The 18141-nt window shown below is 40.9% G+C and overlaps 2 protein-coding genes across 3 annotated transcripts; both read left to right on the forward strand.

Annotated features, from left to right (window-relative positions):
- Positions 1-884: 884 nt before the first annotated feature.
- TMBIM4 (transmembrane BAX inhibitor motif containing 4) lies at positions 885-8794 on the forward strand. Its single transcript, XM_075058230.1, has 7 exons — positions 885-1052; positions 2756-2864; positions 4154-4259; positions 5763-5796; positions 6799-6916; positions 7417-7462; positions 8042-8794. The coding sequence occupies exons 1-7, from the start codon at positions 956-958 to the stop codon at positions 8246-8248; spliced, it is 717 nt and encodes a 238-aa protein (XP_074914331.1). The 5' UTR covers positions 885-955; the 3' UTR covers positions 8249-8794.
- On the forward strand, positions 8366-13802 carry LLPH (LLP homolog, long-term synaptic facilitation factor). 2 transcript variants are annotated; one of them, XM_075058233.1, is made up of 3 exons: positions 8366-9173; positions 9588-9771; positions 13205-13802. In XM_075058233.1, exons 2-3 carry the CDS (start codon positions 9591-9593, stop codon positions 13366-13368), a joined length of 345 nt encoding a protein of 114 aa, XP_074914334.1. In that variant the 5' UTR covers positions 8366-9173; positions 9588-9590; the 3' UTR covers positions 13369-13802. The 2 variants fall into 2 exon arrangements, with proteins under 2 accessions (XP_074914334.1, XP_074914333.1); XM_075058232.1 differs by lacking the exon at positions 8366-9173 and adding an exon at positions 9355-9464.
- The last annotated feature ends 4339 nt before the right edge of the window (positions 13803-18141 follow it).

An 18141-nucleotide genomic window follows, 5' to 3' on the forward strand; every position in this document is an offset into this window, starting at 1 on the left:
TCCCACCAAAATCTTAGCTTTTGTGGATTCCTAAATGCAAGCTACCATCTTGGGTAAATTTGGGGGGAGCAATTCCACAAGTACAAAGTCTGACTGTACAAATTGCTACATGACGCCTGAGCAATGTTGAGCATCTGTGTGTTCTGCTAAATTAAACTGAGTTTACTTTGAAGGATAGGACACAAAACTGGGAGAAAGCCTTAACAAAATTCTACTTTGCATTAGTGGTTTATAGAAGCGAATCTCGTCCCTAGTGGGATATATGCTGATGGAGAGCGTCAATGCCCAAAGCCTCTTTTATCAGTTATTGCTGAATGCTGCTGTGTGTCTGTAGCTGCGGACAGCCCCAGCGAGCTGGAGAACTCCTTCCGCGCAGCAGCTAGAGGTGATTCAAAGGTGAAAACCGGTAAAAGGGCTGTTTTTTCAGTCACTGGAACTTCCTTTCCAGACCTTTCAGACCTAAAATGGGCAGAGGACATGGTGTTTTAAGACAAGCACAAGCACGGCGCTTCCTCCAGCCACCGTGAACGGGCCAGGCCTGGGTGCGTGACCGGCGGGACACCGGAGAGATCTGCCCCGGGGAACCCAACCCGACCCGCACCTAAAAGCTAAATCAGGGCGGTGTCAGTACCACAGCCACCGCCGCTCTCCTCAGCCCTGCCTCCCTCCCGCTGCAGACCGCCGGGACCGCGGGGCCGGCTGGGCGGGAAGGGCCGGCTGGGACCGGCTGGGACCGGCTGGGACCGGTTACGGAGCGGTGCCGCTCACAGCCCCGCCCCCCCCGCCCCGCGCTGGGGCACGGCCGTGCCCACAGCGCCCCCTGGGGAAGCGGGCGGCCGCGATCGACGAGCTCGGCCGCTCGACGGAGGGCCCTGCTCGGCGGTGCGGAGTGCGACTGCCTCTGCCGGAAGCGGGGCCGTTGCGGCCGGTGCTGGGGGAGGAGGAGGCGGCGGCCATGGCGGCGGAGCAGCAGTTCTACCCGCGGAGCTCCATCGAAGATGACTTCAACTATGGCAGCAACGTGGCCTCGGCCAGCGTCCATATCCGCATGGGTAGGGACTGGGGATGAACGAGACCGCCACACGCCGCCTCCCCCGGCCCCCCCAGGCCTTGCGCAGAGGCCTCCCCCCCCCCCCCGGCCTCCCCTTTGCTGGGCCGCCAAAGGGGGTGTCCGGCCCCAGTGCTCCCAACAGGTTCCTCTCTGCTAACCCCGTCGGCGGTGGCGTTGAGCTAAATTCAAGTTCTGCGCGATATTTTAACCTTCTGGGTAAAGGCTGCGAGTGGGGAGCCAGGGCGTTACTTAGTGCGGGTTAAACAGAGGGGGTGAGGGACAGATCAGTGGTCGGCGACAGATTTTGTCATTTAAGCATACGGGGGTAGGTCTTTTTATCAGAGGGATTAAACCCATCTAGATTCGGACTTCATTTTCCCCGGAGTGATGCGTTTTGAAGCCCAGACGCGATACATGAGGTGCATAAATGCTGAAATTGGTGCCCATAACTGCAGTAGTTTAACCAGGAGGCTGAGGGATTTGAATTTCTTCCTGTGAGGTGTTAAAATACTGTCTGTTCGGCTGAACCGTTTCCGTGCGACAGGGTCCTGTTAGTGGCCATGAAATATGCTCTGCTGTTAATACGCAGGTCTCAAATACATTGAGTAGTCTTGTAGAAGGTGTCATCGGTAATCCTTGCTGAAGTAGTTATAGTGTTACTGGATACATCTTGGAATAAAAACAGATGTGTGCTGTGAATTTTTTATTAGGTATTTCTGATAAACAGGAGACCGCTTCCTATAAAAATACAGTTTTTATCTTGTTTGGAAAATAAAGGGCGCCATAGGAAATATGAAAGAGGTGTTGCCATTACCAAAATTGCTGATGCATTTAATAACATGGAGAGAAGGCTACGCTAGCTAGCAGGCTACTTCTAGGTTTATTCAGTTTTTTACAAGAAAGTAGGCCCCAATCCCTCATGGTTTACAAGTATATTTAACTTTACTTGTCTTAAACTTCCTTAGGCTGTGCTTTAAAGATTGAATTGATTCTCCCTGTAAGCTTATTCTTCATTTCAGAGTATTTTGCCTAATGGACTTGGTCTCCTTCCACTCAGAACAGAGAATATCTATGTGATATATCAGTATGTACTGAATGCTCTCCACTCTTCATAGTTCTAGAATTATGAAGCCTGTTAGTTTAATTCTGGGGCTTTTTAGAAATTTTTTTCTAGCAGTCTGTATCTGTAGATACCCATTCAGTACAGTGCAACTCGCAAACGATGATAAACGATATTTAACATGGCAGAAGGTCAAGCAAATAAGTATCACTGTAAAAGTTTTTCCTTTTTAAACTTTTATGGCTGTTTCTGTCTTCCACAGAACTTCCAAGTTAATCTTTCTTCATTTAGGTCCATTAGATACCAGTAAGGTGATGCAGAAGGTATACTGTTAGTAATTTTAGAGAGATTAGGTGTATGTAGTTTTTAAAATGGTCTGAAGTAAATTCCTTGCAAATGTTTTTTGTATTTCTTTTGGCATCATTGTTATTGTTTAAATAATGAAGCCTGGGAATAAGTGTAATTTTGCTGAAATAGTGTCAATTTTTTAAGGAAAAATGGCTTCTTACCTCTTTGCTTTGTGCTTTTTCACTGAATAAAGTTTCTAATGGTTCCTTATCAAATAGAAAATTTGTATCTGATTTACTGTTGAACTTTGTGAGTGTAACTCAAAAGTGATTTCATTTTTATTTTCCTTATTCTAGCTTTTCTACGCAAAGTCTACAGCATTCTTTCCATTCAAGTTCTTTTGACCACAGTCACATCTGCAATTTTTCTGTACTCTACTGGAGTGCAGGCATTTGTTCATGAAAGGTAAACACTAAAATGAAATGGAGCTGTTTATTGTGTGTTAAGTATACTTTATGTAGTTTGTTGCTCTGGAACACTTCAGTATTCCTAATTGTTTTTATACCCCGTGTTTTGATTCTGTAATAGAAATTGTGTAACCTGATTAGGAAATAACTTTTTTTCTCTGACATTTATGTCCTTAATTTATTATTAAAATTTATTTCTATTATTATCATTAAAGTTTATTTTAATCAATACTTTATTAATAGTGCTTATTTTAATATTTTTGCTATGAAAACCTATACATCAGTTGCAGAACATCTCAATTATTGACATTTCTTGGTTTATGGTCTAAGTATCTACTTTTAGAATCTGTTTGGAATGCTGTTGTTTATAGGTACCTGTTCCAAAAAGCTGAATCATGTCTTACTCCTCTCCCTTCCTCCCCCGTCTTCTTTTGGCTTTTTTTTCCTGAAAACTAGTCTGCTAAAATTCCTGTGGGCTTGCTTCTTTTGGCCTTTCAGATTTTCATGAGAAAAAATACAAGTCTCAAAGTCTAAACTGTGATGAACAGGGAGGGGAGAACAACTGAGGAAGGGAGGAGAGCACTGAGTCCAGTTTCTCTTTTCCCCCAGGTGCACTTGCAGACTTTTCTTTTACTTTCACTTCAAAGCTCAAACAAAAAAAGGAGCATCAAACACTGTGAAAGTTTCTGTATAAGCTATAGTGTATACAACAGAGGTTGTAAAACTACAATTTTCTACTTAAATCTGATAATTTAAAATCATCCTGCTCACTTAGAACTGCTGTGATTTTGTATTTGATTTTGGACCTGTTTTTGCTTGGAGGGCTGCTTGAATGATTTAATTATAGCAGTACTTACTGGTCAGTACTGATTTTCTTTGGTGCAGTTAGCGCCCATGGTTGTTGCATTCAGGTGCTTGTAAAAAACAGTCCCCTGAATGTGAAGCTCTCAATAGGCAAAATGTTACATATACTTTAACACTGTTAGTTTAATACAGTTGGATGTTCCTTTTCATATGGGTTCATCTCCAGGTGATGGATTCCTGGGCAGTCTTTAGCTTCAGTACGAAAAAACTGTCTTAACTTGTGACTGTACTATTTTAAACTGATTATCTGTGGTGGTATGTTTTAGAGCAGTTTTATTGTAAAACTGGCTTTAAGTTTACTTTGGATATACAGAGCAGTATCTTTATCTGGGTGATCAGTTAAAAACTTGAGTTTATGTAAACTGTTTTGTAGTCTTCCAGATATTTTAATGTTGATGACTTTTTTTGTATGGAACTTTACAGGCCTGCCTTGCTTTTGATATCTGCATTTGGATCTTTGGCTATAATCGTGGCACTGACCATCTACAGACACCAGCATCCTGTTAACTTATACCTGCTTTTTGGATTTGTAAGTATTTATATAAATTCAATTTTAATAGTCCCTAGAATGTCTTTCATTGTGATAACTCCTTGAAGCAAACTAGTGGTGGGTAATTTGTCTTTCTTGTATCCTTTGAAAGATACCCTACATACTTAGGAAGGTCTGAGTTATTTTTTTGGAGATTCTGTATGCAGATTGTTCCTAGATAGCCTCTACGTTGGGTTTCTTCCAGCATCTTTTTATGAAGAGTGTTAGAACTTGGAATCAGGTTGAGCAAGCTTTTTTTGTGTGTGTGTAGAAATATATGTATCTGCTCTTATTGTTCTGTTGGTGTCAGTGATTTTTCTATGGAACTGCTCGGTAGGAAAGGAGGAGGCATTTCTGTTACCTTACTTGTTTAGTGGACCACCTGCAGCAGAGACCCAAATGCAACCAGCCATATGTGTTTATTTCTTTAATTATTGTTGTCTTGATGCTAAATTCTGAGCATGTTTCCAACACAAGCAGGTCAGTCAGAGCTGTCCTCAAATTTCAGTTTCCTGCCTGACGCTGCAAATTTGTACGTATGGGCTAACTGTTGCTCTTGGATGTTTTGGATTACGTAGCATATCAGTCTTCTGAAAAGAAGTCACAGTAGCACAATTAGAATTTGATGCTTTAGGAGTTGCCTAAATTGTATTTGTGATACAACAGGAAGACAGCTTTGCTGTGTAAGTAAATAGACCTTTAAATGGTAACACAGTTACTTGCTTCCTGACTTCTGAACTCTTGCGGGAGAGTAAAATGTTTAAAAACTTTCAACAAGTGCAGCTGTAACAAGGAGTGATGTAATAGTTTGGCCAAATGTGGTGTGGGAGTTTGTGGTATGACAGTTTTACATTGTGTAGGAATAGAAGGATTTAAATCTGTATGTGATAAATTGATTTAAACAGAATATGGGTTAAGTGTTCTGTTATTTCTGACCTCTTGGTTCATGACATAGAGACTTTTCTCATGTTTTATTGTAATGAAACTTAACTTGAAATTATCTTTTAGAAAAACTCAGGGTCCATACTGGCCTTCAGCCCAGACATCAATACCGTGTTTGATTTTAAGTTAGATGTTTCGAAACAAGGTTGAGTTGGAAAAGGAAGTTGGTGCAGTCACTCAGCTGTTGAACAAGATATGAAGATGGTATTAATTTTATAGCCCCTTGAATAATTTGGAAAAAGTGTGAAAAGAATGCTGTGTGCTTTGAGTAGAAAATCTAAATGGCTTTTTCTATAGATGCTCTCTCTCATTCATTTTCAGCTTATGTTGTATTCTTTTTATGTAACACAACAACTTCCAGCACAGTAAGACAGTATGATTGCCATTTTCTTGTTGAAAACTAAACATGTTTTCATATACAAAGATTTAAGAAGAGAGCTAATGTAACGCATGCTGGGATTATGTAGCAGAATGGGACTCATTGCATGGGAAGTCTCTGTGTAAGTGTTTTGTGGGTTTTTTTCTTTTATCCTTGTAATTTTGTGTTTTTACTTTTTGTAGACCCTACTGGAAGCACTGACAGTTGCCATTACAGGTAAACAGTAGCCATCCTATTATCTGATTCTATAAAGAAACTGGAAGAGGAATCCGATGTGTTGTACTAAATGCCATCTGAGATTCCTAGGTGTGACTAAAATGACAATAAATGCCCTGTTTGAAGATTTTGATGGGAGTGATAGGAGTTTAGCAAAAAATAGGGAATCAAGGGAGAAGACTGGATTCTGATCCAGAACTGAAGCTGTACAAACCTGAAGTGAGAAAGGAGTTGTACCATCTGTTCTTCCAGTACAGCTTGCAATGTTCTTTCCTATAAGGCAGCTTTCAGCAGAGCTGATCTGCACGTGAAATATCCTTATCTTCCCTCCCAGTTTCCTCCAAGAGAATTTTTGTTTTGAGAGTTCTGTACTTCGCTGTCAGGGTTGAGATGGGGCGGTGTGCGGACAAGTCGTGGCATGACCTTGCACTATAGCTTCCAGCATAAGATGAAACCTCTTCATTGTGGCTTATGATCTCCTGCAAAAAAGAAGTCATTTGGGGAAAAGAAAGATTAAAGAGGAAGGAGGGAAGAAGAAAGTTCCACTCATTTCTCTTCTCTTTCCCCTCCTATTCCCCTAATCAGAACTTGGAGACGTTACAAGGACTGATTTTTTTTTTTTTTCTTGTTTCAGTATCATGAAAAGTTCAGACAGCTTTTTCCTTAAGATCTCACTTATCTATGCTTAAAATACTTACTGTTTTTGTTTTGTTTTGTTTTTTTATTGTGAGTGGGGAAGATCTGTTATTTCCATTTAAGAAGCTACAGCTATAAGGTAACTGTCAAACTTAGCTAGTGCAAGGGTCCATGAGTCCTATGATGAGTCCAAATCATTTTTGATGTGCAAAGACAAGTTCAGGCATAATTTGCTTTTTTTGTTCACAGTTAAGATTTTTTTTTTTTCTGTCTGTGAAAGCTTAAACTTCTGTTTCCTCAAAAGATAACTTAGCAAATACATACTGTAGTGTTCTTTAAATGATAGTTTACTTTTTCTGCTTGTAGTGAGTTTCTATGATGTGTCCATTGTGTTGCAAGCCTTTATTCTTACTACTGCTGTATTTCTTGGACTGACGGCATATACCTTGCAGTCAAAGAGAGACTTCAGCAAATTTGGAGCAGGGTATGTTGTCATATTGATGATTTTTTTAATTTTTTTGTTGTTGTTGTTAAGATAGTTCTTCCTTTTTTAAAGCAAGCTTTGCAGGTATAATAAGGAATTCAAGTCAATAGAACCTGTTTCAAGGGAATGGTAAGGATGTTATTTATCTTAAATTACTCATTTTATGCAGTTCTGCTTTCTTAGTAAGGAATTATTTTCTGTGATTATTATTCTTAAAACCGTAGTATTACACTAGAATAGTACTTTACCTGGATTTTTCACTGAGATGGAAGGCAGCTGCTTCAAGTATTTTAAAAAAAATAAAGTTAGGACATAACTTTTGACAGCTTTATAAAACCGAGTTTTGCTGCTGATACCAATGAACAGTTGGCATCTAAGAATTATGGTCATTAACTTACCAAATATATTGTGAAGTTGTTTTATAAGAAGGGAAGAGATTTTAAGTGAAATCTAAATGAAAAGATACTGTTGCTCACAGCTTTTTTTTTTTTTTTTTTCAGCCTCTTTGCTTGTTTGTGGATTTTAATCTTCTCGGGTTTCTTGAGGGTAAGATACCTTGTGTTCGGGGTTAAAAAATATTCTTTAACATCAATCTTTTACTAACTTCTGGTATAACAAAAAGGTCTTGGACGGTCCAATATAGCTTAATGAAAGAAAATTCCTAACCAGATCCATTACAGTTGTAGATCATGCTGGTGATCTTTTAACTGCTCATTTCCAATTCAGATTTTTGTTGGATGCTGTTCTTGCTAATGTAAAAGTGGTGTTTGTGTTGACTGACAAAATTTGTCAGTTGCGATCAACTGCTTGACTGAGAGAATGGGAAGGAGACTGGGGTTTTAATTGTATTTTGTTTTTCTAATTTTTCTGTTAATATTCTGGAGACGAGAGCTTCCTTTCTCTTAAGTGGAGGCACTTTTACCCAGTTAAGGAGATTGAGTGACTAGGGACAGTATGAAATAAGAACATTGAAATGTCATCCTAATATTGTAATTGTCTGTACATAACAGTAAAAAGACAGTGTGTATTCTTGTTTTAAGTGTGGCATATCATTATGGAGAGATTTTAATATTACAAAGAAAATGAAATTTACAAAAATTTTTTTCATGTTTCATTTGCCTCCAGCTGTTTTTCTATAGTGAGACGATGGAGTTGGTGTTTGCTGCTGCTGGAGCTCTTCTGTTCTGTGGATTTATTATTTATGACACACATTTGCTCATGCACAAATTATCCCCTGAAGAATATATATTGGCTGCAATCAATCTCTACTTGGACATCATCAATCTGTTCTTACACCTGCTGCGTTTACTGGAGGCATTTAATAAAAAATAGTCAAAAGTGGTGGTGTTTGACTATCGCGTATATAAAGTTAAGCGTTTGAATGATCTGCAAACTGTGTAGTTTTGTCTTCTGGAGACTGAATCTTTATTACTTTTTCATTCCATGAATACTGATCCCTTCTTGGGGAAAAAAAAAAAAAAAAGGCTTTTTTATGTAGCTGAAGTTCTTCTCTAGAATATATATTTTATGTAGTTAACATGCTGTCGTCATTTCAGTCACTTTTTTTAATCAGTTAACTTCCACTTGACATAATTCACGATTAAAATGTTTGCCAACTTCTGATTGCTCCAGAGTGAGCCTCTCTCTCTGCTATTGTGTAACTGCTGGAAATGTTTCCTTTGGGGTTGTGTGTGTACCGCATAAGGGTAGCCTGAGCTGATCATTGTGCGATGTTTTACTGAGCTGAATTTTTTTCCTAGTTTTTGTTTGGCAAAATGGAATGCTGTCTCTAACGGGGATGCTCTGTTCTTGTGGAGGGCTGTTAGATTGTTTTGTAAGCCGGGAGAGTGTTAAAACAATTAAAGGGAGTGTTCTTTATTTACCTATTATTTATTGCCTATCTTTCAGTGTTCCGAAAAACCATTCGGAAATGGATTCTGGCGTTTTACCAGCTTGTGTATATTAAGGTGAATGGTGTCTGTCAATAAACACGGGGAAACCTTTCGTCCGTTCTTGCAGCTGAGACCGGAGGACTTTGGGGTGCTGAGGACGGACGCCGTGGACCCTCGCTGGACAGGCGAGTGCTTGCTGATGGGGAGAGGCACCGCCGCAGTGGCTGCTTTCCCAGCTGTTGAAACCCTGGAAGGGCAGAGAGGGTAGAAAACAAACCACAAAAAGAGACTTTGGAAAGGCTTGCTTCGTGTTCGGTGTGGAAGTGGAAAGCGTTGTTGCCGCTCACCCATCCCGTCAGTGAGAGGTTAGCGAAGTGGCAGCGCGGGGCTGAGGCAAAATAAAAGCTCTCTTTTTTTTTCCCCTTGTGGTGAAATCCGTGTTTATTTTTCCATCCGCGCCCCTCCCCCGTTGTCCTTTCACCCCCCCGCAGCCCCAGGGCGCCAGTCCCGGCCGCCGCGTCCTGCGCCCTCGCTCGGAGAGTTACGGTAGAACCTGCGGGCGGGGCGGGGCCTGCCCTGCCAGCGTGCCGCGCATGCGCGGAGAGCGGACGCAGCCTAGCGCAAGGGGCGGGCGGCGGGCCTCGTGCGCGGCTGAGGTGAGCTGGGGCCGGGGGGGGAGGGCGGGAGACCCCCCCCCCCTCGTCCGGGCGCTGTGAGGGCGGCAGCCGAGCTGACGGCGCCGGCTTCCCCCTCACCGACTGCCTCTTGCTTCCCCTCAGGACATGGCGAAGAGCCTGAGGAGCAAATGGAGGAGGAAGATGCGGGCGGAGAAGAGGAAGAAGAACGCGCCCAAGGAGCTGGAGAGGCTGAAGAAGATCCTGGGAACCAAGGCGGACGTCGTTATGGAGGAGGTCAAGGAGGTGGCGACCGTACTGCCCGCCGAGAAGGTCCTCCAGCCGGGGGGTGAGTCGGGCTCGCTCGGCGCTGGGCGGCGCTGGAGGGACGGACGGGGAGGGCCCGGCCGGCAGAGCCGACCAGGCCCCGCGGGAGGCCCGGCTGCCCGCCCCGGGCTGCCCGAGGCCTGCCCTGCCCTGGGTGCCCGGCCCTCCAGTCCTCCCCCCGCCCCCGGTCACGTTTCTAGCGTGTTTTTTTAACTATACCAGGGTTTTATTCCTGTTGCGATCACCCCGGCGTAGGGACGTCCTGCGGAATTCCTTATTAGCGTTCCTGAGGCTTTCACCGCCGTGATCGGACGCAGCGTTGTTCCGGGTCGAGAATAGTGATTTGGAAAACCAAATCTTTATCTTTTAAAGCCAAAAGGTGCTATTAAATCACTGAATCTGGTCATCTCACAACATTACCTGCTGTATTGCATCCGCTCGCTTGTGGAATGAGCTTATTGACTTAAAGTATGTAGTATCTTGTAGAGAGGCATCTCTCTGAAGACAGGTGAGCGAGGATTTATCACTTAGCAGTTTTTTTCATCATAGCGGTTTATTTGCGGTTAAACGGGAGATAGGATATAATTTCCCTCCTAGTTTAAGGAGGATGCAAAATATGTAAAAGTTGGACCTAAATCTAAAGTAATTTTGCAGAGATTTTATCAAGAGGACAGTGATTTTTTTTTTCCTTTTTAAACATACTGTGTCAAGGTAGGGGCAGTAGGGACCTTGGGTTTATGTGCTAGTTAATGCTGCGCTGCACATGGTATGGGAGTGGGTGGCATTACCTGGGTACAGATAATGCCATCTTCCTCTCTGTTCCTTGAATGAGATGTAATCTGTAAAGGAAGTAACCCAGAAAATGGGAACAAAGGTTTTAAATAGCTACATATTGGACAGGAGTCAGAAAGACACCTTTGCTTTCCAAAACTGCAGTCTAAGCTAAATCGTAGTCCTTTTTTCTTTTCCAGTTTATGCCAGTTAAGCTGTTACAGTATTGCTGATACAAGCTTTTTATGTGGCATGCAGAAGTCTCTTGAGACACCACAGTGGGGATATAGAATAATGCTAGTAATCACTGTCAGTTGCACAGCCGGTTTTGTCAGTGTTTCAGAAATTAGGAAAGACAGGGAGGTGTTGTGAAGTTGAATAGCAGACCCTGTAAACTATATTGAAAATGGAATGCTATATAAAAATACTTGCCCAATTAAGGGTAGCTTGGAGTATAATTTGTAATTTTATCCGTGGTTCTGATTTGTCCCATAAACCAGATGTAAAAGTTGTTCTTCATGGGATTGTTAGGATTGAATTTCCAGAATGTTTTGGGACGTGGTCAGCCTTCTGATATTGATGCTGAAGCTGGAGGAAACATCATTGTCTTAAATCTAGTTTCTGAAGGAAATGCCTGGTTATCTGTCATTCTTGCACCCCCTTCCAACTCTGCTGGCAACTTCTCTACAAGTGGCTAGTTTCACTCAGCCTCTGTAGAGATATAGTAGCTTCAGAAATACCTAAGTATAAATATATATTTCACAAAACAGCTACAAGTTTTGTGAAAATAACAGTGTCTTCTTTGAGAGGACTGTTCAACACTAACTGTTTGTGGACACAAGGGAGTTCACATTGCAAAATGTTATGTGGGACTGAAGTAGCTGAAGGCTTCATCCAGAATATGCACTTTCCATAGACAGGTGAATAATTTTCCGGCCTAAGAAAGTATATAGGTCTGTTAGGGATGTTTTCCTGTGGTACTTTAAGGTATTTTTCACAGAACACTGTGAATTTTTTTTCTTCCTAGTTTTTGTTGTTAAGAAAAAAAATAATGGAAGGTCTGGCTAGCCCTTGGTCAAAAATGGTTTTGTAGCTGTTTTTAAAACTTTGTGGATGCACACATTATTTTTCAAGGTAATCATATCCATTGAGTTTGGTTCAATTGCCTACTTTTATAGATTTTTTTTTTTCCTTGGTCCTTTTCTCTTTGTCTTTAACACCTTTGATAGGTTTTCTTTATGTCCTTGGACCACTTCTGTTCAGTAGATTTGTTCCTGTTACTGATTCCTACAGCATCCTTGAGATTGCGAAGTATGACAAAAACGTTGTTCTATGTAAACAACTGGTATTTTTTGTCCAGGAGTGTTTCTTCGTTTAGTTAATACTGCAGCTGACATTTATTGTGGATGTGCTTTTTTGCAGTCAAAATTCATGTAACAGATTAACCTCAATCATACGAGGTTTGTCATAGGACAGGAATCAGAGAAGCTTATGTAGAGTTGATTTTCTTGGAGTGTTGGGTTTTTTTGTGTGGTGTTGTTGGAGGCCCTCTCTCCTTCTGTGGCATTTAGAAAACAACGCTGTTAAGAAGGCCTCATGTTGTGTTTCTCTGATGTCTCAGGAGGCTTCTGGAGCTGGGACTTTTTTGCTGCCAGTCCCGTGCTGGCTCAGCCTTTGGTTGTGCCAGCAGGCAGTAGGCCCCTGTGTTAATTCTCTGCTGACTGCCAGTATTTGTATCCCAACTTCAGGGCTCCCTAAGCACATCTCTGTGGTGCAGATCCCTGTAGACTATTGGCATGCTTCAACTATTGAAGCAGCACATTGGCTTTTTTACTCATGAACTTTGTCTCCCAACAGCAGACAGGCACAACAGAAAAAAGTTTTTTTTCCTCTCTGTAAAAGCTCACGATAAAGCTTTTAGAGGTGCACGTGGATGGTTTGGAAACAAGGTTGAAATTAAATAGCAGAGCACCATTCAAATCTATACTTAACAAGGTGTTCCCCTTGTAGCCTTGTTGTGTCCCCGAGGCATGAGGTTCATGTGGTGTTAGCTAGCTGGGGACGCCGGTTTTGGGAGTGACCCATGTCACAGGCAGTCTTCCTGATCCTAGAGATTAATCCTCTATTTCTGTCTCTAAATATATTAGACTTGACCTTGTGCTCGCGTTTTGAAGCAAATGTAGCATCAGTGGCTCGTGCTTTGTACAGTCATTGTATTTCACCTTTTCTCTTTATTCTTCTCTTTACCTGTATTCATCTTCCACTCAATTTAATTTAATTTTTTAGAACAGATCTAAAACATCACATCATAAAAAGTGTTTAATTGTGCGTATGTTTCAGTAAGCCTATGGCTTCCTGTATGGTTGCAGCATTTGATGGAGACCACACACAATGTTTTTAGACACAGTATTGGAACAGATGGCAGACTAAAGAATAAGGTGCTTTGCCCAGACATGGGCCTTTAGGGAAAATTCTGCATATTTACTATCAGCTGTTGAAGTTCCTGGGTTGCAGTTGTATTGGTTTGGAAAGCACTTTCTGTGTGTAAAGCCTTCAGCTCTCTACATACAAATACTTCTATGCATAGGGATATTTTTGTATTGTTTTTGTGAATCTAGTAATAAAATAGCTTCTATAAAGCTGATTCATGCATTTTACTCACTATAAATACCTTTCTTTTTCAGATGACTGCAAAATGGACGTAGATAATAAACGAAACAAAAAAACTCTTCTAGACCAGCATGGACAGTACCCAATATGGATGAATTCCAGGCAGAGAAAGAAGCTGAAGGCACAGCGTGTTAAGGGGAAAAAAAAATCAAAATTGGCCAAAGGCCTAGTCTGGTAAAATCAGAATTTTGTAAGATCATTAATATTTTAGTCACAAAATAAATATCCCAAATAAGTACATCATATTTTTGTGCTTGGCCACCGACTATAATTTGTTGCGTTGTGTGAACTTTTGAAGGGACTGTTAGGCCAGCAAATGATGAAAGCAGTATCAATTTGATGTCTGCCGAACTTTAAAAAAAAAAAATTTACAAAAAACAAGCTGAGTGCCTTTGAATAGACTAAGTGTCTGTGGTTATCTGTTTTCTTGAGGGGGGAGGGTCTTCATTTTTTATATTGTGAGTGCTGAAAATGCTAAAGGAAATCCTAAAAATAATGAAACTGTAAATGTTTTTTGTACTGTGGTCTTCGTCAATGTAACTCGTCTTTTACTAAATTTAACCAAAGGATTCTGTAAACTCACCATATCCTTTAAATTCTTCTGTAAAATTACTTTTGCTGTGCTGATTTGTGTGGTTTTTAACATCTGGTAATTAACGAAAACAGGCTTTTAAAGTGTAACTTAAAAGAGATTATACACTGAAATCAACACCAAGGCTTCATGAAACTTCTGTAAGTAAAAAGGCAAAGTGTCAGTCCGACTTCAGTTCGCAAAGAGAAAGTTGTTGGAACAAAGAGGTATTTCACTGCTGTCTGTAACTGAAATAGTGTAGGAAATAAATAACTGAAAGTAAAACTGATTCTTTTACTATTAATAGGAGAGAATGAAAATGCACAGATTGGAAATAAGATAGTTTTATTTCAGACATTTTCCAAGTTTTAGTAAAGTAAATGAGAATTTACTTTTCCATATGTATTTTCAGTAGCCTTTTATTCCTCTTAAAATGGTACTCATCTATCATGCTTTACAATGTGGGCATAGGATAAAATATTGCACGATTGCATAACAGATGCCATTTATATGTGATTAGCTACAGTTGGTTGCATATTACTCGGCAGTAACATGTGATGACAGATGCAAGAATTAGTTGCCCTGAAAGCTTGTGTTTTTAAAATGTCTCTCATTTCAAGGATGGAAATAATTACAATACCAGTCCTGCAGTATGTTGCCTGTTGGTACCGTTCATTGATACAGAGTATAACCTTTGTCCAGCTTCATCGGAGATGGGATCCACCTTCTGTAATTGCCCACAAATTGTGATATGTGTCTGTTGTGATAACTTGGGCATAGGAAGTAGGGTTTATTCTTTTAAAAGTAATTACACTAGCTTATACTGTGCTAAAATCCACTAAGAAGAGCTCAACCTGGTAGAAAACTTAGTTTTTCTGGAAAAATACAGTGGGTTTTTTATTATTATTGTTAGGGGAAAAGTATTCTGTTGCTCAGGTAAAGAACTACAAAAGTGTTGGATGAAATACCAATGCATCTTCTGTTTTCACATACATTGACAATTAATGGGACTTGGTAAGATGCATAGGTCAAAGTTTATCGAATTGTATGCCATTTCTAACTTGTACTTTAAAAATAATTCCATTAAGTTGATAGTACCCCTGCTAAAAAACAGATGCTTCTCTTAATTCATTCAGATTAGTACTACTTCAAAATTGATTGATATGGAGGAAAGTGTTCTTTAAGGTTCATAATTATGTTTATCCAGAAATGGAATGGAATGAACAGTCAGTTTGTATTGCTTTACTATTTTAATGATGTAGGCTGTATTTTGCTTAATGTGTGCCTTGGGGAGTCATGGAGGGGAGCTTCTTGCATTTAAGTGCTAACAATTTGGGTTTTTTTCTGTAGAGTAAGCACAGTGCTATTTTTGACATGCTTGTTTGTAAATCAGATTACTTTCAAGCAGCTGCTGGTGGGAAAGCAGACTGCTTTTCCCGAGTAGAGATAATCAAACCGGCAACGTACTCCCATTTAAACATACGGCTTCAGAGTCAGTTTATTTTCATTCTTTAGGTGCGCAGCCATGCTCTGAGTCTCATCTTAATCAAGGCTGCCACTGCTGTACTTGCCTTACCCTCTCCTCTCTCTGGAGTTGCTCCAGTTCTGCCCCTGCTCCTTCCTCTGTAAGAGAAAATGATCTGCACAACCGAATACTCTTATTTCTGCTTTTATGACCTAGCTCTGAGCTTTGTTGCACAAATTTATTAGTCTGCTGCTTTTGTGACCAGATTAAGGATTTGAATCTCAAATGAGAGACGGCAGGCGCTGCGCTGATCTTTTATTTAGCAGTTGCTTCCTACCAGCTGAAACAATACTGGCTGTGTGAGGTATTTCCTTCATGGTGTCCAGGATAAAGTCAAACAGGTTCACTTAAACTACAGATATTTTAAGACATCCTGTTTGGTTTTTGAGCTGAAACAGAGGATAAGAAAGGAATAAACCCCAGTCTTTACTGGAAGGTGGCTCTTAGTCTAGTACCAACGTACTTCTGCTTATGGCATCGCAGCCCACTCCAGTGAGGCACAGCTCTTTGGGCCAGGAAGGATTTGGAGAGCCTGCTTGCGTGGGATCTCTAATCCAGGCTGAAGGCTCACTTGTAGGCAGGCAGCGGGAACCTGGCTAAATGTGCAGCGCGGATGTAACCTCAGAGGTTGAGTCGCAGATGCAGCAGGGAAATTGAACCTTCTAGGGTTTGAGCATATACTATATATGGCTATTGTAATTTTGTATTTGGAGTTTGCTTTAGATCTCCTTTGAACAGCTACATTTTTTGAATGTGAATACCAAATTTTTAGTTGTCATTGAATATTTGATTTACATTGCTGAATCTGAAACACATTCTGTTTGATCAGTTGATGGAAAAAAAATCATTCGTGTTTCTTTAGAAAATGAATTTAAACCTATCAGGTTTGGGCTGAAATATATATTTTAAAAGTCCTTAGAGGGATTTTCAAAGTAGTAAGCTGTCTGCCTTTAAACAGCATTCTAATTATATCATCATTTATTGATCTTTATCTAAAAAAATTTTTTAGGTTGTGATTGAGGGAGAAAAGGTTGCAGTTGATTAAACAAACTGATAGAAGTCTAAAAGTGTATAACTGAAATGGCATTGTCAGAGTTGGGGTTTTTTTTAATTGTGTAGCTGCTATTATGAAACTGCTTTGTTGAAACTTCCTACCCCTGTAACTCTGCCACCTATCTGCAAAGTGCTGTGGTAGCTGTATTTCATGGACCTGCAAAAGGTAGGGGAAATAATGTAGGCAATTTTGAACTACAACTATAAATGCCAGAACTGAAAGAATTAAATACTGTCATTTTATTGCAACATTTATGTGTATAAAATGTCTGTGTGTATACAGTATAGGAACCGCATTAGCGAATTGCTAAATGTCCTGCAGATTGTTGGCAGTTTCCTGAGAAGATGACAACGTCTGCCCTTTTTGATGCAGTATACCAGGCTTGGTTTTAAAGTGAGTTATTTCAGATGCCTAAAATAACTGGTGGTGGTGGTAGGGCAGTTCCTGGGCTTTCCTGGTAAGTCCTTTCTGCTCTGGGACACCTTTTCTGCATTGCGTAGTCGAGTATCTAGCAGAGATACACTGAAAATATTCCTGTTTTCCCCCATTTTCTTCAGCTGGATCGGTTTACAGCCTTACTGTATAAAAAGTGTTGTTGGTAGGAAGCAATGCAAGACTGGGAACAAACAGCTGGTGAAGGCCAGGCTGCGTGAGACAGTCCTGTTGCTTAAGCGCTGATCTTGTGTGCCACCTTTTCTCCTATGGCCCTAGCAGCTCTTAATGCAGCCACCATGCAGGACAGCGTCTTGAAGATGGGGATTGGTTCTGGAGATCAGGTCAGGCAAATGCACTGAAGAGCAGATTTGAAAGCGTTACTCAATGGAAGGTGTAAGAATAATGGAGGTCAGTGTTCTTTCTTACAGTCCCCGTTATATTTTGCTGTAATGCTCGGACAACATAGGCTCCACAGGTGCATATAGTCAGTGGCGAGCTTTTACAGATTCAGTTTGCTTTATCTTTCGCTTTATCTGCAGCTGACACTGGTTATAGAGTAGGCTAAAGCTGGTTTGGGGATGTCTAGCACTGGAGGAAGAATGTCATGGCCACATGATGCAAAGTGCTCCTCTGATACGTGGTCACAATTTTAAAAAAAAAAACCACACCAAACCCCAAAGGAGCCTTCCTTATCTGTACAAAGGCTTTATACTGTATGTCTGTTTCTACTATGCTACCTTTTCCTCCTGCAGCCTAAAGAGTTGCATGGGTTCTAGTGAATTTGATGGAAGCTGGATGTCTGATCTGTATCAGATTTATAGTATGAACTTGTCTGGTATTAGAGATTATAGGGCTACAGCCTTAGCATTGCAGAAATGAGAGGTGCAAGCAATCTATTCCTCTGGGTGGCATGGTCTTAATTGAATTATGGCAGTTGTGGGGATGATTAGAGTCCGGAGCAATAGCTATGAACTGCTCGCTTCAGGCCAGGGTTTTGCCGTCAATTTTAACTTATCTAAGGGTGAGGTTTCAGGGGAGGACTGAGACATCTGATAGCTCACTGCTGCAGGAAGAAGCTCTTGTTTTTCCAACTTTCCCCTGTCCCTTCTCCAGCTGCACTGCCCAATTCTTGATTTCCTACTTCAGGAGAAATAGACATTGGGATTTTTTTTTTTTTTTCCCGAGCTAAAAGTGAGAGAGAACTGACAACTTTCTTCCATTTAATAAATGCTGCACAGTTGTGACAAGCCCCCCGTTCCCACTGTCCTTTTATTCTTCCAACGCTACTCCAGTGTTCTGATTTCAACTTTCCATTATCAATAGCAACAGTATTCAAAGGAAAAGAGAAGGCAGAATGGGAAGAGAA

This window comes from Buteo buteo, chromosome 26 (assembly GCF_964188355.1).
Source record: "Buteo buteo chromosome 26, bButBut1.hap1.1, whole genome shotgun sequence".
Lineage (NCBI taxonomy): Eukaryota > Metazoa > Chordata > Aves > Accipitriformes > Accipitridae > Buteo > Buteo buteo.